Source organism: Phascolarctos cinereus, unplaced genomic scaffold (genome assembly GCF_003287225.1).
Source record: "Phascolarctos cinereus isolate Bilbo 61053 unplaced genomic scaffold, phaCin_HiC Scaffold_2;HRSCAF=192, whole genome shotgun sequence".
Lineage (NCBI taxonomy): Eukaryota > Metazoa > Chordata > Mammalia > Diprotodontia > Phascolarctidae > Phascolarctos > Phascolarctos cinereus.
In genome coordinates this window covers 355,050,000-355,076,069 of record NW_027555625.1, presented here as the reverse complement: position 1 = coordinate 355,076,069, position 26,070 = coordinate 355,050,000, and the positions used below count along the sequence as shown (strand labels likewise).

Here is a 26,070-nt window from a genome sequence, read left to right as displayed (position 1 = left end):
CCTTATGTTTGAAGAGTAGCATTCTTGAGATAACAGGCCTTGGTGTTCTATAGAAGAAACAGATTCAGCATTTAAGTAGATACTACCTTGAACAGGTAAGAGGACAGGCCTTACTAAGACATTGTCTTGAGTTAAGTGTTTGTTCTTCAGAGAAAGGGGCCCCTTAACTTAATAGATGCCAATTAAGGAAGGGCTTTCTATCTTCTCCTTTTCCAGGGGGCAATGCTCGAGCCACTGGTATGCTTCTCCAGTACAAAGAGCCAGGGGCTCAGGATGTGACCCAGGTGAAGTTCACTGCCAGTGAAGACTCTAACTCTAACAAGAAGCAGTCAGCCACCTGGTTAGCAGCCATGCATAAGGTACTTTGTAAAGCACTCACTTTCCTTCCAGCTGGCCAGTTGGTGCCCAACAGAAGGTTTAAGAGGGTTATACAAATGGGGAAGTTACATTAAAGTACCTTCCCAGAGTTGGTTAAAATTAGATTTTCCAGTTATCTATTTAATATAAAGGGGATTTTCCAAACCAAAGCTAGCTGCTTTACTGACTGATTAATTAGGACTTCATTAGGATTAAGTGAAGTTTTCCACCTGGTTAGAGCTTAAGTCATTTTGGTGTCCAGAGGAGAAAGAAAGAGAGGGGTCTGCCATATCTTAGCATCTGTTGGAGTAAATCAGAAGTAATAGCTGAGTAGCTAGAAGATGGAGTAGTTAATTCTGAGCAGAGTAAACAGGCTTCCCATTCTGCTAGCTAGTCACAAGACAGCTGCCCACCCTGATTGGGTCCCTTGCTTACAAAGAAATAGGCTAGTTGAGAATTCACTGAATCAGGACAACCCAGGTCTAATTTTAAATCCTGTTCTAAATGATAAGGGCAAGGTTCCAGGTCTCTAGTGGTTTTTAAAAATTCAAGGTCCGGCTGATCTGGGAAGGCTCAGTAAAAACAAGTGTTTCTCTATTCACTTCAAAAGGAAATGGAGCTTAATCTGATACTTTCAAAGTGTTTTTTTGTTTGTTTTGGGGGGGATTTGGTTTGGGGGAGGGGGAGCAAAGAAATGAGGTGAAGGCAGGCATCCCTCATCTAGAGCAAATCTGATGCTAGTTATAGCCGTGGAAACAAAGCTATGCTTGTTGGTAAGACCTTTATTTGCCCTATTTTTTAACACTAGAGCACAAGGAAACCACAAGTAGTAATTGTTGTCTTGTTTTTGGCAATTAAGTCATTCTAAAGATAGCTGAGTCGCTCGTCGCAAACTCACGAGGATGTTTGTAGCAGATCTCACGTCCATAAGCACTCTTCTTCACTGCTAACACATTGGTAGTGCAGTATCACTCCCATTTTTACCAATGAAGAAATTTAAGTCTCAGGGGAAACTGCTTGCTTAAGATTATGCAAAAGTGTTAAATAACTGTACAACTAAGACCTGAAACGATGTCTCTCTCCTGACTCCCAAGCCTGCTATTTCACCTATGCCAGCTTCAGTGCCCTTAATTTGTCTCCATATTTCTTTGAGAAGGCCTTAACTTACTATATACATAGTAGGTTTGTTGAATGACCAGGCCCTCAAACCGACCAAGCCTGGGCTGACCTAGAGCAAATAATCTTTCAAGGGCCCAGCCCCCAATGCTCTCTTTATAAAGCATAGAAAGGAACCTCAGAGGCATCATCTCCCCTCAATTTAAACATGAGGAAATTGAATGGCAGAGAGGATGCTTGTCCCAAGTTATACTGGTAACAGAGCTGATACGAGTCCAGGTCTACCGCTGCCTCTCAAGTAGTCTTTTTTTTCCCCCCATAGGAATATTCTTTTTTTGAATAAAATACCTGAGACAGGATCTGAATATGCTGGTTGGTAGTAATAATTCTTAGGGAATCTCTTCCTTAAAGGCACATCAGTTTGCTGCTCTGTATAGGTGAGAGTTAAACACTGCCCAAGTCAGTCCAGTCATATCTGAATAGGCCGAGTTTCCGCAGTAGACTCAGAGTGGTTACGACAGCTCATCTTCTACTTTATATCAAACACACTTTTGATTTGGTTGCTCTACACCAAAGAGAAGAGATTGAGGTATGACGAATGTCTAGTTTTGCCCTTCTTGCTTCTGATGCTCCTGACCTGGGAGCTTGCTGTTAAACACGGTCCTTATCTTCACTCTTATTTCTTTGCATCATAGGCAGCCAAACTCCTCTATGAATCTCGGGACCAGTGATCATAGGAGTGTTTGAGAAGCTCTATGAAGCTTCCTGTATGTTCATAGCTGATTAATTCTGTAAGTGCTGGGAAATGCAATCAAAGTGTTTGGAAAAACCTAAGTGTTCATTGATCTAGTGCAATATGTATACAGTTTATTAATGCTTTAAATGCAGCTTCACATTTGACTTTGTATACTTTATCTCATTGGTACTTATTATGGGCTGAAGGAGAATCTGACCCATACCACTGTTAAACTATCAGGTATTTTTAGCATAATCTCTACAGTGTTTATATAATATATACTGGGTTTCTATAGAGTACTTACTAGTAGGTCATTTCAGTGTCCTTTTTTTGCATTCTTACGGGAGTAAATCACTCAGGATTTTTGCTTTATATTTAGAAGTGAAATGTCCTGATGTTGAGCTATTCATTGCCAATAAAACCTGCCTTAGATTGTTTTGTACAATGTTCTTTTACGATGTCACTAATTGGACCTAAACAAACTTTTGATACTTACTGAGAGGAAAGTTTGTAACTTTTGTGGTCCAGGTTTTATACTTTTCACTTAAGATGACTGTACAGTAATTTGTGCATAAAAGATGATTAAAAACTATTTTGAAAAATTCATAGCCTTGCTCCATTTTCTTGTCTTGTAGTGTCTAGAGATTTTCAGGTCTTTAGTACAACCTCTTCATTTTACCAGCGAAGGAACCAGAAATGGGAGGTGATTTATTCAGTGCCATATAGGTAGTAAATGGCAGAACTGAGATTACAACCCAGACATTTAAGTCTAAAATTCTTTCCATTAGAGAGCATAACTGTTATTAATATTTAGGAGACTGGGTTTGAGGTAATAACCAAAAATCATTTCTAAAGGAAAAAACTGCCCCATTTGTCAGAAGATAGCGCAGAAGAAATTCCTGGCTCCAGGACAAGTTAGAACAGACTTCAAAGGTCCTTCATGAGAACAGATACAGTCAAACCCAAGTCAGGGATAACCATAGTTTATTTGTGCACATTTACATTAGAATTAGCATTATCAAGGCTCTTAGAAATAGTGATTCTGTCACATTCATATAGTAAGTTTTTTTTTCAACAATATCCTTTTACTTTCCATCACCACCACTATATATCTATATCTATATCTATATCTATATATATCTATATATATATAGATAGATATATATGTATATATATATCTATCTATCTATATATATATACAGGTAATGCTAAAATGTGGTCAGTTACAGCACTGCATCAACTGTTTATAATATATATATATATATACACAGATATAGATATACATATATAAATTATACACAAGACTTATACATGGAAAAAAATCCTACACTTTAATGAGAAACATATTTCTAACATGGCTACAACTCAAAGATAAAATTTAAAAAAAAATACTTTTGGTATATAAAAGCATATACACATAGTTCAAACTCCAGTGAAGTGCTTTAGTTTCTTCTTACCTACAAAATTTCGGACAACATTATTGCATAACTGGCCCAGAATTAGGTGTAGGACTGTTGAGAACCATAGCAACTGTCCTCCTCCTGGCTCAATACACCCGTCTTTTTACCCTTGTTTGGAAATTCCATTTCATAGATTCATTTCCTTTTTTTTTTTTTAAACCACAACTCTACCACTGAATAACGTTCTCAGTGTTAGTTCAGTCCTTCAGCTTCTAGCACTGCATCCCTTAGTCACTTACACAAGCTCTTGACTCTGCTCAGCTATTTTATTTCCATCTACTTGGACATACTGTTAAACCTTGACTTAATTTTACTCTAGCTCCAGTGTTACTGACTGCTTTCTGATTCAGAACAAATTTAAGCTATTAGTATTAAGAAACACCTATCAGTGAAGATTTTATAAACAAACTTGGTCAACCCAGGAAGTGAGGGAACCTATTTAGGTTAGGCTCTTCAAATAAATAAAACCATTCATTTAAACTTTTTTTTAAAGCTCCTTGATACCAGAGGTCTCAGAGAAATACAAACACTTAAATAAATCAACAGTGGAAGTAAATGACAGTCTCTGGCAGATCCACAACAAAATGGAAAATAGGATATCAAAATCTAGATCTAAGACAGAACACCTGCATTTTGTAATTAACACTGACAAATTCCCATAAGAGATCCTTTGGTAAATAAAGAGAAGATGGAGTAGTGGGGAGGGAAAAGGGAAACAAGAAAAGAGGTGCTACAACAGAGAGCCTCTGACTTGGCAATCATGATATAGTTTGCACGAATCTGTCTTAAGGAGCTAATAGGAAAAGAATGCATAATAACCATTTTAAAAAATTTACTGGCATTAGAATTAAGCAAAATGTGGACTAACTAGGGGTTGAGAGCACAACACATGAAGCTATAGGGAACTCTGATTAAGACTTCATAACCACACTTTGAATGCCAGAAAACTCCATTCTCAACGGCTCGAAGGAACCAGTTGTTATAAATAAAGCCAAAAGTGTTAGCCTCAAGCCCCTAGGGCAATTTTCCAACCATGCCCAGGGCACACAAATGCCTTTTCTCATCTCTGGATAATGACTATCACCTGATAATTCTATAACACTTTACGATGTAAGAAATTCTTTACATACATTTGATTTTGTTTTTTGGCAACTAACAACTAGTTGATGGGACTGGCAATTGGAGCTGAAGGCCTTTTGTTTATTTTGACTTGGTGTCACTGGCAAAATACAGAATTCGTGGACATGTAGGTACCATGCATGGACGCTGGCAGGTTAGAAGGAAGGGCCTCACAAACGGCAGATGCTGCTTCTGCTCATGAGAGCACCATTAAAATGAGACTTCTCCAGCTTCCATTCTCTTGGTGGGATAGGTCTTCAGCGACTTCTGGTAATGGCAAAACTGCACTGTTCCACAGGTTCAAGCTAAGGTTCGCTGTCTAGGTTTGATACGTGGATATAACTAGAAAGAAAGAAAATTCAATTGGAACTGCTGCAGGAGTGGGAAATGACATTTATTATTAATAAGTGCCTTTAAGGTACTTCAGGGCAGTCAAAAACCCTTTCCAAAAAAGCAGAAGCAGCCCCCATTCTACTGTTGAACACTCCCTCCTCACTGCACCTGAAACTTTTGGACACCACTGCTCTGCACTGATATATATTACCAAGCCTAAAACTATCCCCTGGTAAAGCACTAATTATCAAAACAACTGGCTAATGGTTCAAGGCCAGAAAAATAGATCAGAATTGATCAGCAAGAGGCAGAAGCAATCAAAAACAGCAGCTTAATGTTTGACGCACACAAGGACATAACTTATTAGGCAAAGAACTTCTATTCTTTTTTTTTTTTTTTTTTTTGGTGAGGCAGTTGGGGTTAAGTGACTTGCCCAGGGTCACACAGCTAGTAAGTGTTATGTGTCTGAGGCCAAATTTGAACCCAGGTCCTCCTGACTCCAGGGCCGGTTCTCTATCCACTGCACCACCTTGTCCTTGTTTTTAAAGAGCACTTCCTCTCTTTAAACTGTTGTTAAACGTTTTTCCTACTGAGAGAACGGGGGTGTGGATTTGTTGAGGGCAACTACAGTCTTCCCAGAAGTATTTCAAATCTGACCTGGAGCCCAGAGGATAAGACAGTGTTCATTCCCTAATCAGCTGAGGGAAAAGACAATGTAGAAAAGGAAAAAAAGCATTGGCTCTAGAGACAAAATCTTGAGCTGAAGTCCTGACTACGCAGTAAACTTACTGTGTGTCAAACGGTGCCTCTCTGGGCCTCACTTTAATTATCTGAAAAATGAGGTGGCTAAACCAGCAGCCGCTCCACAGGGTACCTTCTGGTTACAAACCCTTTTTTGGAAGGGAGGATTTGAAGACGTAATAGTTTTTTGATAATTTTCCTCATGGCTCATGTTTTTAGGGCAGGGAAAGCAATTTGTTGCCTCAGAAAGCCACAATCAGAGGCTGGAGTTTGGAAGGTTTCTAAATGCTCTCCCACCCCTCTACCCAATCCTGCTCCTTCGGCTGACTATTTCTACATCCCCCAGGGCCCAATGACACCTAGGGTCAGATCTAGGGATTTTACATTCAATATAGATAATATTCTTTTGTAATCAATTACTTACATTTTTTTTCCTAATCAATTACTTAGGGAGATTTTGTAAATGCTGGATATCTTCATTCCCCATGCCTGTTTTATTCCCTATTAGATTGTAAGTTTCTCAAGGGCAAGAGCTCTCTTTTCCCTTTCTTTATATCCCCAGGTAAGCACTTAATTAATGTTTACTGACTATTTGCATGTAAGCTCATTGAGGCCAGGGATTATCTACCTCATTTTTTCTTTGTATCACCAGCCTTTAGCATGTGCCTGACACAGTCCTGCTTAATAAATGTTGGTTTAGTAATTTCTAGAATGAGGTAAGGAGAGTGGAATGGACCGCATGGGAAGATGATGATTTTCCTATGTTGGATCTTTGTAAGCAGATGCTGGGTGACCACCTGTCAGATGTTGTGAAGAGGTTTCCTAACAGGTATAAGGTGGACTTCTAAGTCCTTTTCAGCTACTGAGTTTTGGTGGACTTTTCTCAGATTTGATTCAAGCTATACTTCTCACCTGTTTTCAAGTTAACATGTTTATTGAAATTCCCCAGGGTGCCTACTGTGTGGCAGGCACTATGCTAAGTTCTTTCTACAAATATCTCATCTAATTTTCACCTGTGAGGAATATGTTATGATTATTACCATTTTATAGCTGAGGAAACTGAGGCAAACAGCGGTTAAGTGACTTTCCCAGGAACACACAGCTATTAACAATATGAGGTTGAATTTGAACTTGGGTCTTCCTGACTCTCATGGCCCAGCATTCTATCCACTGTGCCACTAGCAATCTCTAATCTGAAGGGCTGTCACTGGAAGAGATTAGTCTTTGTACTGTCTTAGCCCTAGGGGACAAAATTAGGAGTAATTAGGAAATGAAAGTTGGCAACATAAGGAGTCATCCAAACGTGCAATGGGCTGTCAGAGGAGGCGGTAGGTTTTCCTTTCCTAGAGCATGTTAAGCAGAGGCTGGTGACCACTTGTTGGTGATGTGGAGGAGGGGATTCCTATGCAGGATGTGCACTAGATAACCACTGAGGTCCCTTTTAACTTCAGTGCTGTGATTCTCCATTTTCCAATTTTGCTGTATAATAATTTGTGAGGGCATAACGTCCCCACCAGGTTGTAAGCTCCATGAGGACAAGGATAATGTCTGATTTATCTCTCTACCTCCTTCAGCTTAGGACAGAACCTTACATATAATAAATGCACTTAATAAATATATATTGCATGGGTGCTGACCCAGCCTTTGGGACAGAGAAGAATATAGGAAAAGGAAAGCTATATAACATAGACAACAAGACACATACCCCCAGTAGGTTTTTAGGCACATAACCTTCTCTTTCCCCAAGGCGAGCCCACCACCATTCTGTTTCATTGTCATCTTTACGCCTCAGGATAGTGATGGCATCCCCTTCATGGACTGACAGCTCATCACTGTTCTGAGCTTCATAATCCCAAAGAGCGTACACCACTCCTTTGTTCATCACCCCCAGCTTCTCCTGGACACCTGTTATCAAAAAACAAATGTTACATCAAAAGCAAGTATTTGAAACACATGGTCTTATGCAGTCAGACTACTGAATGAATCTGCTCAAGGTGTGAAGGTTCAGTGGAGTCACACAGGAAACATACCTGACACATGGTGCCAGTATACAGACAGTTCAGATTTGATTATTTCACATAGAGATCAGGGAGGCTTAAATGAATGAGTAAGATTTGGGCAAGTGAGAAGCGCTCCAAGGATAATGAGCTTTCCTACATTTCAACAAAATGGCAGGACCATTCACAGCAACCTCATGGAAATTATGACAAGGATGTGTCATTGTTCTAAAATATCAAAGTGAAGTATCACAAAAATTACAAGGCTTGTATCACTGTTCATAGGAAGTACAGACCATTTACTACCAATAAGGAAATATTATTACATCTGAAAAGCCTCAGTATTAGTTGAACTTGGTTATCAGCTCAGTCATCAGGTGCTCATGATTTTCTTTTGCAAATGAATCAAGTAAGCACATTAACTTTCTGGTCAAATGAAGGAAAATATATAAGTCTGACAGGGAGGGAAAAGTCCTGTGACATTAACTGGAATTACCCTTCACCAAGCAGGAGAGTTGGGACTAATTTTCTAACATTAAAGGCTCCAAACACTCTTTTCCCAGGATGTCTGTCTGCCTTGGTGTGGGTCCTAAACATTTATAAGCCAACCAGTTGGTTCCCTTCCCACTTCTTTCCACCCTTAAATATGTATGTAGCTCTTTGAAGGCATAGGCTATGCTTTATTTACTTTTGGACCCCTTCCCTCTCTGCCCAGACCCATAACCTATTCTGTTTCTTCTCAGGCCTGACACCAGTCCCTGCACATAATAGGTCCCTATTTTCCACGGAAGCAAGCTGAAATCATGTATGTTTGGGGGGTTTTAGTGAAGCTAGTTAGTGCTAGAGAAAGGTCATTGTTTTGACTCTGCACCACAGCAATCCCCCAGATCCTGCTCTAGATGGGAGCTGTGAGTACAGCTACACCGGGTTTACTCTTTCCAGACTGGGCCCATGGACCCCTCTTTCCCTGTGGTATTCAGTTCCTTTCACAATGACCTCTCCTTGTTTCTTTTTCATTGCTCTCTCCATTAGTTTGCAATCAGTTCCTTACATTCCTATGATAGACAGGACTTTTCCCTCCCTGTCAGACTTATATATTTTCCTTCATTTGACCAGAAAGTTAATGTGCTTACTTGATTCATTTGCAAAAGAAAATCATGAGCACCTGATGACTGAGCTGATAACCAAGTTCAACTAATACTGAGGCTTTTCAGATGTAATAATATTCAGAGACAGTGAAACTATGTCTATAGATTTTATTTAATTTATTTTTTATTTTTTTTGCTGAGGTTAAGTGAATTGCCCAGAGTCACACAGCTAGTAAATGTAAAGTATCTGAGGCCACATTTGAACTCAGGTCCTCCCGATTCCAAGGTTGGAGCTCTACCTACTACGCCACCGAGCTGCCCCTAATGTCTATAGATTTTACACACACACATGCGCATAAGCACAGACAGACACACATTCTAAACCCTGCCCTTCCCTAACCACATGCAAACGAGCCTTACCATACAAAAACTGGGAGCACTGAATATAGCCTTCTTCCATCTCTTCACACTTGTCAGCTGCAGTTTCGATGTCACTAATAGTTGAAGCAAAAATTGCTGCTCCACTTTCTACCAGTTGTTTGCAAAGGTGTACACTGTTGCATGAAGCTGCACAATGCAGAGGCGTCCTGAAATCAGAGGAAGAGAAATAGATGATGGGAAAGCAAAGCAGATTTTCCCACGTGCAGATGGGGACATAGTGAGTGAACGAATGAATGGATGTGGACATATGTACGTGTGAAATGTAGGGCACATCTGACACCAGCTGAGTTATCATCCTGCCTCTGCCATTATCAGTCCCTTTCTCTGGTCCTCAGTTTCCTGTAGGCTGAAACAAAGAAAGATCTCTTCCAAATTCTAGAATGCTATTACTCAATAGTCCTTATTGGCTACTTTACCTACATTTATAAAATTTCTTTTTTTAAGTAATAAGTTTTGAAACAGGTGTTGAAAGAATTATTAATCACAGTAATTCATTTATATAGCATCTTACAAATATTGAACAATGGCAGCTTAGCAATCCTATCATCCAAACCTTTTTATAAACACGGAAGCTTGGGCCTCGAGAGGCTGAGTGACACAGGACCGCGGAGTCTGCAGGAAACAGACCACCGGTTCAGCGTGTGTCTCGTGATGACAAATCTGACGTTCTTACCATTCTCCCGCTATGGTAGGACTCCTCAGTGAAGGTCTAACAGGTCTGCAAGAAGCTTTCCTCACACAGCAAAATCTCTACAAGTCGATTTTTAAAATCAATTTGGCAAGAGTCCTAGATGGAATACAAAAGTTAACCCTCTCACCATCCATCGCTGTCGGCTGCATTCACATTAACACCAAAGTCAAGCAGAAACTTCACGATGTGGTGGTGACCGGCACATACTGCGTTGTGTAAAGGAGTGATGCCTTCGTCGTTAGGCTTGCTGGGATCTTCCACCTAAAAGAAATGATGTCTGTCGTGAAGGCACAGAGAGCCTTTTCTCACTGCCCCCAGAAGAGTGAAGGCTCTTAGTGCTTAGAGGCTCACCTCATAGATTATCCTTTGCACCAGGTCAAATTCCCCTTCTAAAGATGCATCCAAGAGCAAAGCCAGAGGATTAAACTTTACTCTCAGTCCATGACCAGTCCGTTCAGAGTTTGGTTTCTTCAGGTTTGTGCGTTTAATGTGCTGTGAAGAAAGCATATGTTTTGATTCGACTTTTGTTAACAAAAGTCCTGAGGTTTGAGAAACAACTTCTATAAAACTATGAGAACCAGAAACACTGGAGTGATTTCTGACTCCTCCTTCCCAGCGCTACAATCTGATCCACGATCAGATCTACACTCTCTTTCCCATCAGTACCCTCCCTTTTCTCTCCCCCCCCCCAGACTACTGAACAGCCTTGCTCTCAACAGGAACCCTGCTCTTCCCTCCTTCTTCTGACCAAGTCTCCTGCATGGAAGAATGATAGGATTTGGGGCTGGAAGAACTCTTCAAGAACTCAATTCCACCATTTTATCTTCCAAATACAAAGCTCTTGTCAAGTAACTCCTAGGTTTTAAAGCCACCTGCTGAGATGAAGCGCAGACCACTTAACGCTGATATTGGAGGCTCTCCACACAACAGCCCCACTTTCTTTCTTTCTTCTCCTATCCCTGCTTAGTTCTCTAGTAGATATTCCATCTTGTAGCCACACCGGATGGCTCCACAAAATGGCTCCAGAGCTCTAGGCTTCAGTGCCTTTCTTCTCCCTACCCCTTCACCTGGCATACCTTCCGCCTCTCTCTGCCCGGGCTGCCAAGAAACATTCCCCAAACCCATACCTACTGACCAGCTGAGGCTCCCACCTCAATCTCCTTGGGCTCTAACATCTATGAACTTATTATATATGACAATTTGGAAATTTTACATCAAAGAATTTAAAGCTGGAAGGATCATTAACAAACATAAGCATGTGTATTTTTTAAAAAAATCAGACGGCTTACTGAGTTCAAGAAGAAGACCAAGAATATAGTCATACACTTAGTTTTAGAATTTGAGAATTAGAAAGGCCATTAGGCATTCTGCATCCTGCCCCCTCTTTTGAAAGATTTAGAACTGGAACGCAATTGTGCCTGATCCCATCCCCCTTCTATTTTCTCTTAGCAGATTGCCCCCGGACTCATTTCCTCTTTCTCTCTGTCCTTCTATCAAGTGGCTCTTCCCCTAGTTTCTTCAAATATCCCCAAGCTTTCCCCATCCCACAAGTATCTCAGACACAACATATCCAAAACAAAATAAATTCTATTTACCACCTTAACCTGTCCTTCCTCCAAAGCGTCCCTATTTCCAGTGAGGGCACTACCCATCCTCTCAATCAACCAGGTTCATAACCTCGAAGTTATCCTCTCCTTGCCCCTCATCCCCCATATCCAATCAGTTGTCATCTTGTCAGTTATACCTCCACATCGTCTCTCACGTCCATCTCCTTATTTCTATTCCCTCAACTTTGCCGAGTTTTCCTACATCCATTCTCTTCCCCTTTTAAGGCCATCCTCACAGTCACCAATGCCATCTTGTTGTCAAGAAGGTGGATGGCTATTAGAACCTGATCAAACCATGTCACCACCTTTCATCCTCCCACATGCTCCTCAAAAATCTTCCATGGTTTCAATGGCCTTTAGGACAAAATATAAACTTCTCAGTTTGGCATCTAAGGGCCTCCACAATCTGGCTCAAATCTGCTTTTCCAGACTTCTTTCACATCACACCCAATGTTCCTGCCAAACGAGAACTCAACTTTCCATCTCCACCTCCATGTTAATTGCCCTGGCAATTGGCTCAGATGCACTTTCTCATTTCTCCCTCTCAGAATCCTCATCTCATCACCCGCCATGGAAGGTGTCACCTCAGAAATTTCTGATTCTCCTCCAGGTACTAATCACATTTACCTCTTCAGATCACCTCCGACTTGCTTATCTGTGCACACACTGAATCCCTCAGCAAAATGTAAGCTCCTTGGGGGCAGAGTCTGTTTCCTTACTGTCTCAGTACTGCCCAGCACTTAGCATGGAGCAAATACTTAATAACCATCTGTTGAGCGGAACTGAACTTCCTGGCTGAAATGTCGTCCCGTCCCCCCCCCCCCGGCTCAGATGTGCCTAGGAAGGAGGCCACTAGACAAGCAGACTTCTCCCGGCTCCTGCTAACCTCACAGGCCAGGGACCCCGCTAAGCATAAGGCTCTCTTGACAAAGATCACCGCAGGTCACTCACCACAGTGGTTGTTGAGGCAACAGGAAGACCAGCAGGGGAGGGAGCCAGTGGAGCAGGGGCCTCCTCTTCTCTCGGAGAGCTGATCTCCACAGTGGGGCGGGGTGCTGGCTCACTAGCTGGGAACACAGCCACGTTGTTGTTGTTATCTTCTGTGGTCTCGGGGCCTTGGCTGGTGGTTTCAGTGCTAATCAGTTCCTCAGTTTCAGGGGATGGTAACTCATTATCATTGGCATCTGAGGATGGCGGAGGTTCTTCAGGTGGAAGAACCGTAGGCTGTGCGGGAACAGGTTCTTCTAGATTTCCATTCGTATTCGCGTTCCCATTATCAACATCTGCTAAGGTGCCTATGAAGTCCTGGGCGTTGCTTGGTTGATAGAAAGGTGCACTTTCCATGCCACCAGCAAGGGTGTTGAAGCGCTGATACAGCAGTTTCTGGATATTTGGTCCACTAGGACCTTCTGGCTCTGTGATGGAACTGCGTTTTTTTAAGGGTCTCGGGGCATTGGCCAGTTTCCTCCTCAGAGCTTCCAGATCCGCATCACTCTGGTATCGAAGAGGTGAATGGACAATGGGGGTGAGCTTAGTGGGACTAAGGGGCCGAGGGATGTTTTCCACGTTACTGTTTTCACCAGATGGTGGGATATTTTCTTGCTCCTGATCTTTCTCAGTAAGTTCAGAAGGAGGCTGTGGCTGCGACGTGTTTGAGGACAAAGGCCCGTAAAGAAACGGCAACGGTGAAGGAGAAGTGGAGCCAGACGGTAAGACAGGCTTCCCATAAACTGAAAGAAACAAGAAGCCAGGTGAAGGGTACATCAGGTGACACTGTACCCACGTGGGTGTGGTGGCTAATGAAGAACAGAAGTGTTCACTTCTCAGGGACTGCAAAGATGCAGACAAAGTACTGCCAGGCCAAGGTCCTCACCAGAAGGGCCCTATCCCAATGAAGTCAAAGGTAAAGGTTTTAAAAAAAAAAGGTTAGGGCAGCTAGGTGGCACAGTGGATAGCACTGGCCCTGAAGTCAGGAGTACCTGAGTTCAAATCCAGCCTTAGACCAAACACTTGACATTTACTAGCTGTGGGACCCTGGGCAAGTCACTTAACCCCAGCTGCCTTTAAAAAAAAAAAGGTTGAAGATCTATATTGTCAACCTCTCAGCTCCTTCAGTCTTAAGGCTGCAGGGCAGGTGCCAGCCCAGAGTAGGGAGTTTCCTCACTGGAGATTTGCTACGCCAAGGAAATCACAGAGTGAGGGAGAAAGAAGAGAGAAAACAGAGGTGAACTACTCTACTACATAGATGTGTTTGTGATAAACTGAATGTAAACAAAATTCAATTTTAATGCATGAAGGGGATTCCATAAGGAAAAAAATAATAAACCTGTAATAGCTACTTTTGAAAATCTGACCCGTGCCAGAATTCTTCCCACTGAAAAAACAAAAAACTCAAAAAACTGTGGGCTCTGGGCAGCTAGGTGGCGCAGGAGATAGCGCACTGGCCCTGGAGTCGGGAGGACCTGAGTTCTAACCCGGCCTCAGGAGCATGATACACTGCCTGTGTGACTCTGGGCAAGTCACTTAACCCCAACTGCCTCACCAAAATAAACAAAACAAAACAAAATAGAACAAAACTGTGGGCTCTACTCATCTACAAACCAAGAGAAGAAATCACCCTGTTGATATACCTGGGTTTCTAGGATGCTCTGTGAAAACCTTGGTTCCCAATGGTACCCTAGATTCCTGAACTGGACCAGCTATTCAGGATGTCCAGGAGAAAACTATCTCCTCGCGCCCCCCACCCCCACAGTCCTGAAACCTTATCTCCCTTCCCAACCAAAGCCTAAAATCTTAGACTATCTTGTTGGGTCCCACACTGGACCTGATATACCATGGGTTTCTCTGTTGTTAGGGTGAGAACATGACATTTGCCTCAGTGATATTCACAGAGATGCTGTCAATTTTTCTCCTGGATACCCTTACACACACTCATTTGTATCCCTACAATACCTGAAATTCAATATATAATTTTTCATTGGGTAGCTAAAGCAAACTGAACCCAAACCAATGCCTTCCTCACCTGATGGTCCAGGGAATGGCTCTTGTCTTAGTAGGAGGCTCCTTTTGCCTCCTCTCCTCTTGTGTAGTGGTACCAACATCCCCCCCACCACCACAATAAAGGAGGGAGAAGAACTTTCTGCTCCCCCCTCCACCCCTAGCTTGGGGTACTGATACTAGCTGTCTCTGCCACTGTAGTAGTAAAACAGAGGAAACACCTCGGCATGCAAGAAATGCAAAGCTGGGAGATCTTGCTGAAACATCAGGACTTTTTCACAGTAAGATAAAAGTTTTTAAGATGCCACTTGTCCAGGAGCTACGCTCTATGTCCATCTGACTAAACTTCAAGGAAGTTAAAATACAGACTAGAAGCAGACAGATAACGAGGTAAATTTGTTCATTATCAATTTGCAAGGCTGCTCTAATGTACTTTCTCCTCTATCTACCTACCCCACTCCATATCCCATATTTAACTTCAAATGACACATGAACAAACTATTAAGATATAAATGTTGATGATAAAATTTTAAGCATGACTTTTTTTCTGCCAAGGAAAAAAATAATATGAATACAATCTACCTGCTTTAACGGACTTATTTAGAGTATTATACACAGCCTGTTGGTAATTCTTGGGAGGTGTAGCTTGCTGAAGATACATGGAATAAATGGAACTTGAGTTCACTGTCTGAGGTCCTTTTCTGGGAGACTGAGGCCTTGATCCTTTGTCAGCCAAGAACGGTTTAATAGCCACAGTTAATGGGAGATCTGGCCTGCCATCTCCAGATGGAAATAATGGAGGACCAGATGGCTGATACGTAGGACTTGGAGGTACAGAAATCCTCTGCTGAATCTGTTGCGAAGAACTAGGCTGGTGTATGTTGCTTGAAGAGGGCACAGGAGCAGATTTCTGCCGATTCATTACGCCTGTGCCAGACCTAGGGAGGCTGCCATCCTTCCTCCGTTCCAAAGAATTTGTGGAGCCTGGACCCAAAGTAACTGGGCTTGGATATGTTCCATAGTTCGGAGGTAACTGTTTACTCGTACCCGGAATGGGGGGTGGTGTCTTCCCAATATCAATGCCCTAAATTTAGATTTCAAAAAGAAAGGGAGAGGATGAAAAAGTACTTGTTGAAAAATTAAGGCATACTTCCACCTGTTACAAGTGAAAGATGAGAAAAGCAAGATTTTAAACACCACCAAGTCAGTCTGTTACTCAGAAAATGTTAATAGCACATATATACGCCAAAAAGAAAGGGGTTTTATTGCATAGACCTAATTTTGTTGGTGAAAAGTGAATAGATTGTATACGACTTTGTTTTGTTTTGACAATTCATTAACTGAAGTCATTAGGGTATCATTGGCCATGCTAAATACTACTCTAAGACACCGGCATTAATGACTTAACAAAAGGGAAAAGAAATGGTTCTTTTGTTCCCGTCAGACTACGAGAATCAGGTCCAGAATCAAAAGGCTTATAAACAAGTCTCCACAGCGCTGACTTTCTTTGCCCGACTGCTGTTTATAAAGCACTTTGTAAACATGAAGTCACTCTATAAATGTAAGCTAATGACAACGAGCATCTTTTCCCAAATGGATTAAACAAGGAAACTCATGTCCTTCATCATTTTCATGAAATAAAAAATTACAAATTCAAACTCATCTGATGAGCTTGCGATCTGATATGAATGACTAGTTTTTACATGTGGCCTATACTCCAAAATCAAAAGAAAAACGGCTCAAAAGTGCTCTCTGAACAAGACCTTCTCCAGCCACAGCAAAGAGGTTCAGTTTGCCGTTTGTGATCCAAGGAGTTATGTAACATAAAACCTAACTTACAACATCACGTGCCAGGCAGCTTGTGACTAGTTGTGCGACCCGAGAGCTCAATGTTTCTGTTAGTGAAGAGCGTCCTCTCCTTTTAGACCTCAGCAGAGCCCTCTGTCATCACACAGTCCAGGCCCCTCATTGTGGAAATGAGAGGGAAATCCCTAGAGAATAACGGAACTGACAAAGTGCACGGAGGCAGTAACTGAGCCGGGGCCAGACCTTCACCTCCTCCTTCCCAGGTCAGAGGCCCCTCCACTTTACCACACTGGCTGTTCATATAGAACTGCTCATTTTAAGAAATGAGGCTGAGTCTTTTGGAGAAATCTTCTGGCAATGAAAATTACAGAATCAGCAATAAATGATTTGTCAATTACCCTCATACAAAATAGTGTTCCATGTCACGAGAGAATATGAAAATAAGCCACATTCTGACATATAGACAACTCCAGGGAAACACTTTCTTCAAAAGGAAAACAATCACTTAGAACATGTTATGAGAGGTTAGCTCAGCACGTGAAGATGAAACCAGCCTACCAGCTTTTCAGCGCCTCCCAAAGCTGACAGGGGAAGAGGCTGGCTTGATATTGTTACTTGCTTGAAAGCCCCATCCATACTTGATTCCTTCCATTCCACATCAGCCGTCTGAATTGGTTTTGCTGAAGTGCCGGAGTTCTGTTTTGATGCTGACCAGTTTCCATCATTAGCTTTAAAAAAAATTTTAAGATTAGCCATCCTTATCGTGTTCTGAACAAGGAAGTAATTCAGCTAAATTAAAGTCATTATTTAATTCCAAAGCAGGAATAACACCAGGCCAGAAATCTAATGCAGAGTCATTGATCTCAGTGTCTGATTTAGCAGAAAAAGGAAAACTGCTCCCCCATCAGGCATATCATGCTACTTATTATCTTAATTAAATATGTTGAAAAGAATTGTGCTGTATGAGCTAAAGTTTAATGATCAAAAAAAAAAGGCTGATAATATCACAAATTATCACTATGCCTATACATCTTTGAAATGTTAACAGATAAACAGAAGTGCGAAGTTAGAACTGTTTTTTAGCACTGAAATTTCCAAGGAATCACTGACAGAATAAGACCAAAAAAGTAGAAGCAGCTACAAAGGATCGCTTCATTAAGAGGTGAAAGTGTTCTATAATTTGACTGAAAAATTCTCACTTACCTCAAGTGTCTTAAGAAATCCTTTACTTCCCCACCCTGTCCTCCAACCTCCCTTACCCCACCAATGTACAAGTAAAAACACATTAAAACTAATAAAAACTATGAAGATTAACATTTGAGAAAAGCAGTTCCAAAATTCACAAATGGGATTTAACTTGTTATGTTTGAAAAATATTCTGTTGAAAATATCAATACAGTGAAGTAATTTCTAGTTGCCAAAAAAAAATCATAAAAGACATAGAAGATCCAATCATATTTAAAGCAATCGCTACTTAGAGAATGACACGATTTAACTGTAGTAATTGGAAAGAATTCTCAAGTCACTAATTTTCAGGAAATTTACTAAAAAATCACTATAGAAAAGATGACATTTTCCAAACTATGATAAAAGTCAATATGACACTGCTATAAATTCTTAAATAGCCTTTGAAAGTTTTGGGGAGGTGTCACTTTAAGTATCTGACACACATGCTTCTCTCTAACCGAGTCACATACTTAGGTGAAGCCCAGGTTAAGTATAAACCTTAAAGTAATAGATAATTGTAAATCATCATTTCCTAAGTATACAACATGTATGAAGCTAATGTTGTACAGAACTGAGGGATGACACAGTGAAAGAGTGAGAGTGAGAGTGTGTGAGAGAGAGAGAGAGAGAGAGAGAGTGAGTGTGTGTGTGTGTGTGTGTATGTTTTAAAAGTTTAAAATCTTCAGGTAGTTTTAAATCTGTTCATTTTTTTGAGGTAGAGACAGTACAAGTTGTTAATGAGATAAGTTCTGAAGTATACATGTTTGTGGAGAAGGGGCTGGTTGCTCAAGATCTGTGAAATATGAACTCATTCCATTTGCCTACTCTACAAAAGCTTTTATGTAAGAACACACTTTGAAAAAAGATGGAGAAAATAGCTGATAAAAAGGAAGACACAAGAGTGTTTCAGTAATATGGTGATCTCCTTTGATACTCAGAAGGACCCAGACTATCGCCCATACTGATGCTTCTTCCAGCAACATTACAGACTGCAATCAATCCATGGCTTCTCATTCTGTGAGGTGGCTGTCATCCTCCATGAAATCTTTCATAGAGCATCTACTCAATGAAGAGTAGACTTTGCTCTAAGTCTTTTAACATTTGGTAAAAAATCAGCATAACGTCTGAGCTGAGCATCTGTTATTCTTCATTCTCACTACATTACCCAGCCCACTCGCTTTTCCAATCACAAATTTTTCCTGCATGATACCTTTCAAAACAGTTTTTAAATGCAAGTCATCATTGGTAATATGTGACCTATTTATATTCATCATAAAACTTTTCATTATTTTGGGGGTTACTCACAATGTTGATTCTTCTAACACTAGGATGTTCCATGATTCACAGACATAAAGAATCACCAAAAGGACACTGGCAAAAAAGTTAGCTATGTTCTAATTTATATTTCTGTTACTAAAAATTTGGAGCATTCTTATATGTTTATTTAGTACATTATGATTCTTTGGAGAAACTGTTAATATCCTTTGATCACATATCTATTGAGGGGAATAACTTTTGGTCTTATGTCTATTAGCTGTCAACATAACTGAGATACCAAAATTTTTCCCCCCATTTGACCAATTCCCTTCTCATTCTATGTATATTAAGTTTTGTTAATGCAAAAGCTTCTCCATTTCACGTAATTAGCTATCTATTTTATCTTCTCTAAATGCCTTTATACTTTGGTTAAATAAGAATGCTGTGAAAAAATACATGACCTGCTTCTCTTCTAATTGCACAATGGCATGTCCTTCAATATTAAGGTCACATATCCATTTAGAATGTATCATGGAATATGGTGTAAAAGTTCTGGTTGAAACCTAATTTCTGCTTAGATTGCTTTACAGTTTTCCTAGCAGGGCTTACCAAACAGAGTTCTCTCCTAGGAAATCTTTGTTTTCTGGTATATCACGCACACTGTGTTATTGAGTTCCACCGTTTCTGATTCCCCTTTGGCTAAGTTCCATTGATCTACTTCTCTGTTTTAACCAATACCAAGTAGTTTTTATGACTGCTGCTTTATAATAATAGTTTGAGATCTGATAGAGCTATTCTCTTCATTCCCACCTTTTTTCCCTTGATAATCTAGCTCTTTTTTTGATTCAAAATGAATTTTGTTTTATTGAGTTCAATAAAGTATTACACCCTTTGATTGTTTGGTACAGTATTGAAACCATAAATTAACTTCCACAATGTTGTCCTTTTTATTACATTGGCACAGCCTAGCCATGCCAATGTAATACTGAAGATTCCTCAAGCTGTTACAGTTGTTCTTCATTTCTTTAAAGGAGCACTTTGCACTGGAACCTATGCAAGTATTTTGTGGTTCACTGATCTCCAAATTTTTTAAGCATTTTGTAGTTATTTTGAATCGGACTCTCTTTGAATTATGTATGGCCTCTTGGATTTATCATTAGACAGAAATGCTGTTTATTTCTTTGAATTTTTTTTTGTAGCCTGCAACTTAAGTGATGCTAGTTAATTGTGCCAATTACTATCGTTGTTGATTTGCTAGGATTTTCCAAATAAGCTATCAGGTCATCAGTAAATATGGATGATCTTCTCTCTTTACCTTTCTTTACACCTTTAATTTCTTAATTATATGTCACTGCTCTTGTTAGCATTTCTAATAACAGCAAAGAATGGAATTCTTGCTTTATTCCTGTATTTAATATGAAAGCTTCTACCATATCCCCACTGTGTATTTGCTTTTTTTGGTTTTCAACAAATACTCTGATATTTTTTAAAAGTCCCTCTATACCTTTATGTCATAAAGTTTTTATTATGAGTTTTATACCTTGTCAAAGATCTTTTTTTTTGTATCTATCAAAATAATCATGTGATTTTGGATTTTTGTTCTTAATAATATTATGTTGTTTTCCTCATATTGCATCCCTGGTACAAATCCAACTTGGTCACAATGAATGATTTCTTGAAGGAGTTACTACAACATGTTTGACAAGATTATATTTTAAAATTTCTAACTGATCATTAATGATATCAGTACAGAGTTTCCCTTTACTTTAATCTTACTTGGCTTTGGTATCAGGACTACGTTTCTTATAAAAGAAGTCTAGTGGAGTATTTTTATTTTGCAGTTTGAGAATAATCTGTGTAGCATTGGTATTAATGGGTCCTTAAAAATTTGATAACAGTTCTCTTGTGAATCCATCAGAACCAAGAGTTTTTTGTTAGGTTTTTTTATTTGATAGTTTCTTTACAACTAGATCTACCATGTTTCACCACATAATCATCACAGCATTTTGTTTTTTTCCCCCAGTCCAAAAACTGGTTTATAGCCTTTCATCACATAAACATCACATGGTATAATTCTGTTTATCACGCCGCTTAAAAGGTAAACATAGTAGCAATATATTCACCAGTGGCATGTGGATATGCATTTATCACATTTATCTCCTGTGCATTATGAGCCACGAGCCTAGAATTCTCAGCATTATTAGTTTATTTCCAAAAGCCAACTTGCATGGTTTGTTTAGAGGACTGCAGTACTAATGGTATTGTCACTCAACTCAACGCACAATAGGCAGGCAGGCAAAGCTGCCATAAGTAAGTCACGTGATATGGTAAGATTTGCATCTTCCCATGCTAGCTAAACTGTACACCGTCTGCCTGTGACACAAGCGAAGAATTTCTTTCTGATTATGGGGTAAATGTAAAAACTATTCTGCAGATTTCAAGCTAAAAGTGATTGTGTTCACTGAATAGCATGGAAACAGAACTGCAGAAAGAGTTTTCAATGAGTGAAAAGTTGATGTTAGAATGGTAGAAACTAAAAGACAAGTAATACCAGCACAATTAAAAAAAAAAAGCTTACCATAATGGTCACACCTCGCTTTTTGGGGGAAAAAATTTGGCATAAAATCTACGATTATGTGGTGAAATGCGGTATTTCCTTTTCTGAGACTGAATTATTTAAGATCTCTATTTACACTTCTGTTACCATTTTTGAAGGTAATCCTCTTTTGTCTGTTTTGTTAGCATACAAGTGCATAGTAGGCACTGACAATTTTTTTTCCTCCTATTTTGTCATTTCACCTTCCTCACTCCTTATCTTGCTGATTCAATTTAATTACACATACCGTTCCCTACTATATGCCAAAAGTTTAGAAATGTTCTTTGCAGTACCTAGTGCAGAAGATATATCACACATGTTTGCTTTTATTGCACTAGAACTGTAATTATTCAAATTCTGAAGTGACCAAATTAAAACAGTTCCAGCTAACAAGTAAAAAGTGTGCAAATCACAATGAAAAGAATTACATGATGGCAGGATACTAAAATCTGGCCATTCTCTTAAGGATTTCCCTCAAAGGAAACCATGATTCAGTTGTTTATGACAGCTTAATGCACCTGGATAGTTTCATGAAAACCAGAATGATGTTAAGTATTAAACACTAATTATATTTGATACTCTGTAGTATAAACTGAAGAGTTGAAGTAAGCGATCATGAACAACAATATGTAATTCATACGTACGAGCCTAATAGAGGATTTTATCAGCTACTGGTTACACCCAAGGCTAGATGAAAAAACCTAATTTCAAATTTAGTAAATCCTACTTTCTTTCTAACCAAATCTCTGTCCTACCTCAATATCCATATTCACTTAGTTAAATCATATTTGTTTCTCACAATTTGTTTGCTTTCATTCTAAGATTATCTATATGGCTTTAATTTCACTAGACTTCATTTGTATATTTGTGCTTACTTTTTTTCTAAAAAGAACTTGTTCAGTGAATATTAGACTTTTATCAGTTTAGAAAGAAAAAATGATTGTTAATTTAGTACGAATTGAAGATGATCATAAGCCTCTCCCAAGATTCTCTGGGTGACATACAGTTTACAAACTGCACTGCAGAGTCTGCAGAGTGATGCGAAGAGCTGTAGTCAGGTCCAACATCGAGATCTGACACTGTCCATGAACTAGGCCCCTGGTGTTTACTATGACCATCTGTGTAATACAAGAGTCAAAAAAGCAGGAATCAGAAACTAGTGCCCCTAATTACCAAGATTTCTTATCATGGATTCATAATTAGTTAAGGACTTATCTAAGACTTTCCAGAGTCGTATGACTCCAAATCATTTTTTAAAGTAGATTACCTATAGCTAAACTCACATTCATCACAACAGAAAGACTAAGTTTTGTGATTAATTTCTAAAGCAAAAATTTAAAGTAAGATTCATGGTGGCTCAGTGGCTTTTTTGTGAATTTTTTTTTCTCCCTAGAGGGAATATTATAGGATATGAAAAATAAATGAAGCAGCATCCACCAGTATGATCCTTAGAAGTGCTTATTACTTTAAGAAAAGAGAGCCACTAATAAACATGGAGGCAAGAAGACATCAGAGACAGATTACTGATTAGTTGTTACCACATGAAAACCACCTACCTTCCCTTACTGCACATACACTCCGGTAAGATATTTTCTTTGAAGGCAAAAACTGTGTCAGTTTTTATCTTTGCCCAAGCACCTAGCACAGTGGCTTATACAGACCACCCACTTGATGAATATTTACTTAATTGGATACTGCCAACAGATGTATGCAAAATAAACACAATTTTTATATTCTATTAAAGGAAAAGAGTTCTCCAAAATACAAAACAGCATGCCCACAGAAACTGCATGTAAAAGCTGATGTTAACAGGATTCTGTGTGGCTAATTAGGACACAGCACAAATAAGACCACTGTCCCAGGGATGTGACATCTCTAGGTAGGAGAGTCTGGCTTTATTCTATTTTAGTCATGTGATCAGACTCCTTACTCTTGCCAATTATTTCACAAATGTAGGTCACTAGTCAGAAGGTGGACTAAGGAAGAAAATGGAAACAAATCAACATAAATCCATCAATTTCACTAGGGAGAAGAACTTAATATATATTATCTACTAATGATAAATCTGTACCATCATCAATGCACATGGAAATAATTTTGTAATATATACTTACCAGAGTTGGAAAAGTACACTCACAGTATCTGGGGGGCACGAGTGACCAGGAGGGACTAATTTAGAAAGTAGCACACGAGCCAAGCTTACCAAGGAGAACATGTGAGGAGGGAGCATCTTCCAGGCACAGGGCAAAGTGTAAAAGCATCAATATATATTTGTAAGAAGCAACAGGACGGTCTGGCTAGACTACAGAGTGCATGAAGAGGAATAATGTGTAATAAATATGTAAAGACAGGGTTAAGTCAGACTGTGATAGGCAACAAAGGTTAACTAGAGGCATTTATGTTTTTACCTTGGCAGCAAAAAGGAGCCACAGGAATTTTTTGAGCAAGTGAAGGACATGGTCAATCTGTGCCTTAGTAATATAACTTCGGCAGCTGTCACAAAGATGAATTGGAGAAGTATGAAACATGAGACAAGGAGATCAAACAGGAGTCTATTCCAATAGTGTAGGTAAGAGATGATGAGGCCTGAACTAGAGTGATCCTTGTCTAGGGGAGAGAAGGGGATGCATGCAAGAGAAACTCTAGGTAAGCCTTGGCAACTAACAGGATATATGGGGGGTCAAGGAGGAGTCAGGAATGATTCCAAGGTTTTGAACATAGGTATCTGAAATAACAGTGCCCTTGACAGAAATAAGGAAGGTCAAAAGGATACGTTTTTGAGGACAAAGAAAATGAGTTATCTTTTGGACAGGCAGTTTGAAATCCAAATGGAAATGTCCACTAGGAAGCTGGTGATGCAGTCCTGAAGTTCAGGAGAGAATTTATTTATTTATTGCTAGATATAACAGATCTGCACTTCATCTGTCTGAAATAATAGGAGCTGATGAAATCACAGTTAGACAAGAGGGCCCAGGATAAGGCTTTAGTAGGTACCCATCCCAAAGTGGGAAATGGATGATAATCTAGCAAAATAGATTTAGAAGGTATAGCCAGATAGGTAGAGGAGTCTCATGAAAGCCCAGAGAGAAAAAAATATCCCAAAGGAGAAGGTGGCTGATACTGTTAAATGCTAAAGAGGGTTTAGAATGGTGCCACAGGTACAGCAGGACAATACAACTTATTTTGTTCCTCTCTGATCCCAGCAATTCAAGGCAATGTATTATGTGAATCGCACAGGCCAGCCTCAAGAGAGGTGTTGGTAGCCAGCATAGGCACTGTTTCACACCATATTTATATATCAGCCAAACTCCATAAGAATAAATGTGTTGTACCCTAAAAAATAACAAACCATTAGGATACCATTCAATTAATTCCTGCTATCATATCAGAAGTCATGTTCTAGTAACTTTAAAGTCATTTTTCCAAAGTCACATTGGAAATGGACCCACTTTCGTATATTTTTAGGATGCCTAAAAATAGGTCTAATTCTTATCACAGAGCACAAATGTACAAATGACATTTTTGGCACTCACAGAATATTTATCAAATGAATAAATGCAGTAGCCATACACAGTCAATCAATAAACATTAATTAAGTGTCTTCTATATGCCAAACAATGTGCAGCATGTGCTGGGGATACAAAAAGGGCCAAAAGACAATCTTTGCCTTCAAGAAGCTCACCATCTAACGGGGGAGACAACAAGCAAACAAACACGTATAAATAAGCTACGTACAGTGTGAACCAGTTATAATTACGAAAGGAAAAGCCCCAGAACTAAGATGGGTTGGGAAAGGGTTTCTGTAGTAAGTAGGATTTTAGCTGCAACTTGAAGCAAGCCAGAAAAGGCAGCAGGTAGAGAAGAGGAGGGAGAGTGTTCCATGCAAGGGAAACAGTCAGAAAACGCCCAGAGCCAAGAGGTGGAGCATCTTGTTTGTGGAACAGCCCAGAGGCCAGTGTCAGCATCACTAAATCAAAGAGTCAGTCCAAGAGGACTGAACACGTGGAGGGGAGTACGGTTTGAAGGGTTTTGAACGTCATATAGAGTATTTTGTGATAGGAAACCACTGAAATTTACTGACTAGGTCGGGTAACATGGTCTGACTGACTCTAAGAAAATCACTTTGGTAGCAGAATAGTGGATGGGCTGGAACGGGGAGAGACTCGAGGGGATAAATGTACGATCAGGCTACTGCTTCCAAGTGTGAGGTAGTGAGGGCCTATGCTAGACTGGTGGCAGTGTCAGAGGAGAGAAAGGGGCATATTTGAGAGATTTTGCAAAGATGAAATCGGCAGGCCTTGGCAAGGATTTGGATTGGGGGGTGGGGGGGCGCGGGAGAAGAAGGGATAGTCAGAAATACAAGATGACTCCTAGGCTGTGAGTGAGCGACTGGGAGGATAGCGTTGCCCTCTGTAGCAAAAGGGAAAGTAGGAGAGGGAGGAGGGTTTAGGAGGAAACATAATTAGTTTGGTTTTAGACATGCAAGTTTAAGATGTCCACT

General features: G+C 39.9%; 2 protein-coding genes across 3 annotated transcripts in view; one reads left to right on the top strand and one right to left on the bottom strand.

Moving 5' to 3' along the window:
* The window catches only part of ZFYVE21 (zinc finger FYVE-type containing 21), a 33,317-nt gene extending 30,502 nt beyond the window's left edge, over positions 1-2,815 (top strand). For both annotated transcript variants that reach the window (XM_020971136.2, XM_020971135.2), the window contains 2 exons: positions 217-359; positions 2,169-2,815. In XM_020971136.2, coding sequence (XP_020826795.1) covers positions 217-359; positions 2,169-2,204 — 179 coding nt within the window. In that variant the 3' untranslated portion in view covers positions 2,205-2,815. The remainder of the gene's footprint in view (positions 1-216; positions 360-2,168) is intronic.
* A 361-nt stretch (positions 2,816-3,176) lies between these two features.
* Positions 3,177-26,070, bottom strand: part of PPP1R13B (protein phosphatase 1 regulatory subunit 13B) — a 100,276-nt gene continuing 77,382 nt past the window's right edge. The window contains 8 exon segments of the mRNA XM_020971147.2: positions 3,177-5,130; positions 7,568-7,767; positions 9,368-9,534; positions 10,207-10,340; positions 10,431-10,571; positions 12,638-13,416; positions 15,266-15,767; positions 17,048-17,217. Of these exon segments, the coding sequence (XP_020826806.1) occupies positions 5,089-5,130; positions 7,568-7,767; positions 9,368-9,534; positions 10,207-10,340; positions 10,431-10,571; positions 12,638-13,416; positions 15,266-15,767; positions 17,048-17,217 (2,135 nt within the window). The 3' untranslated portion in view covers positions 3,177-5,088.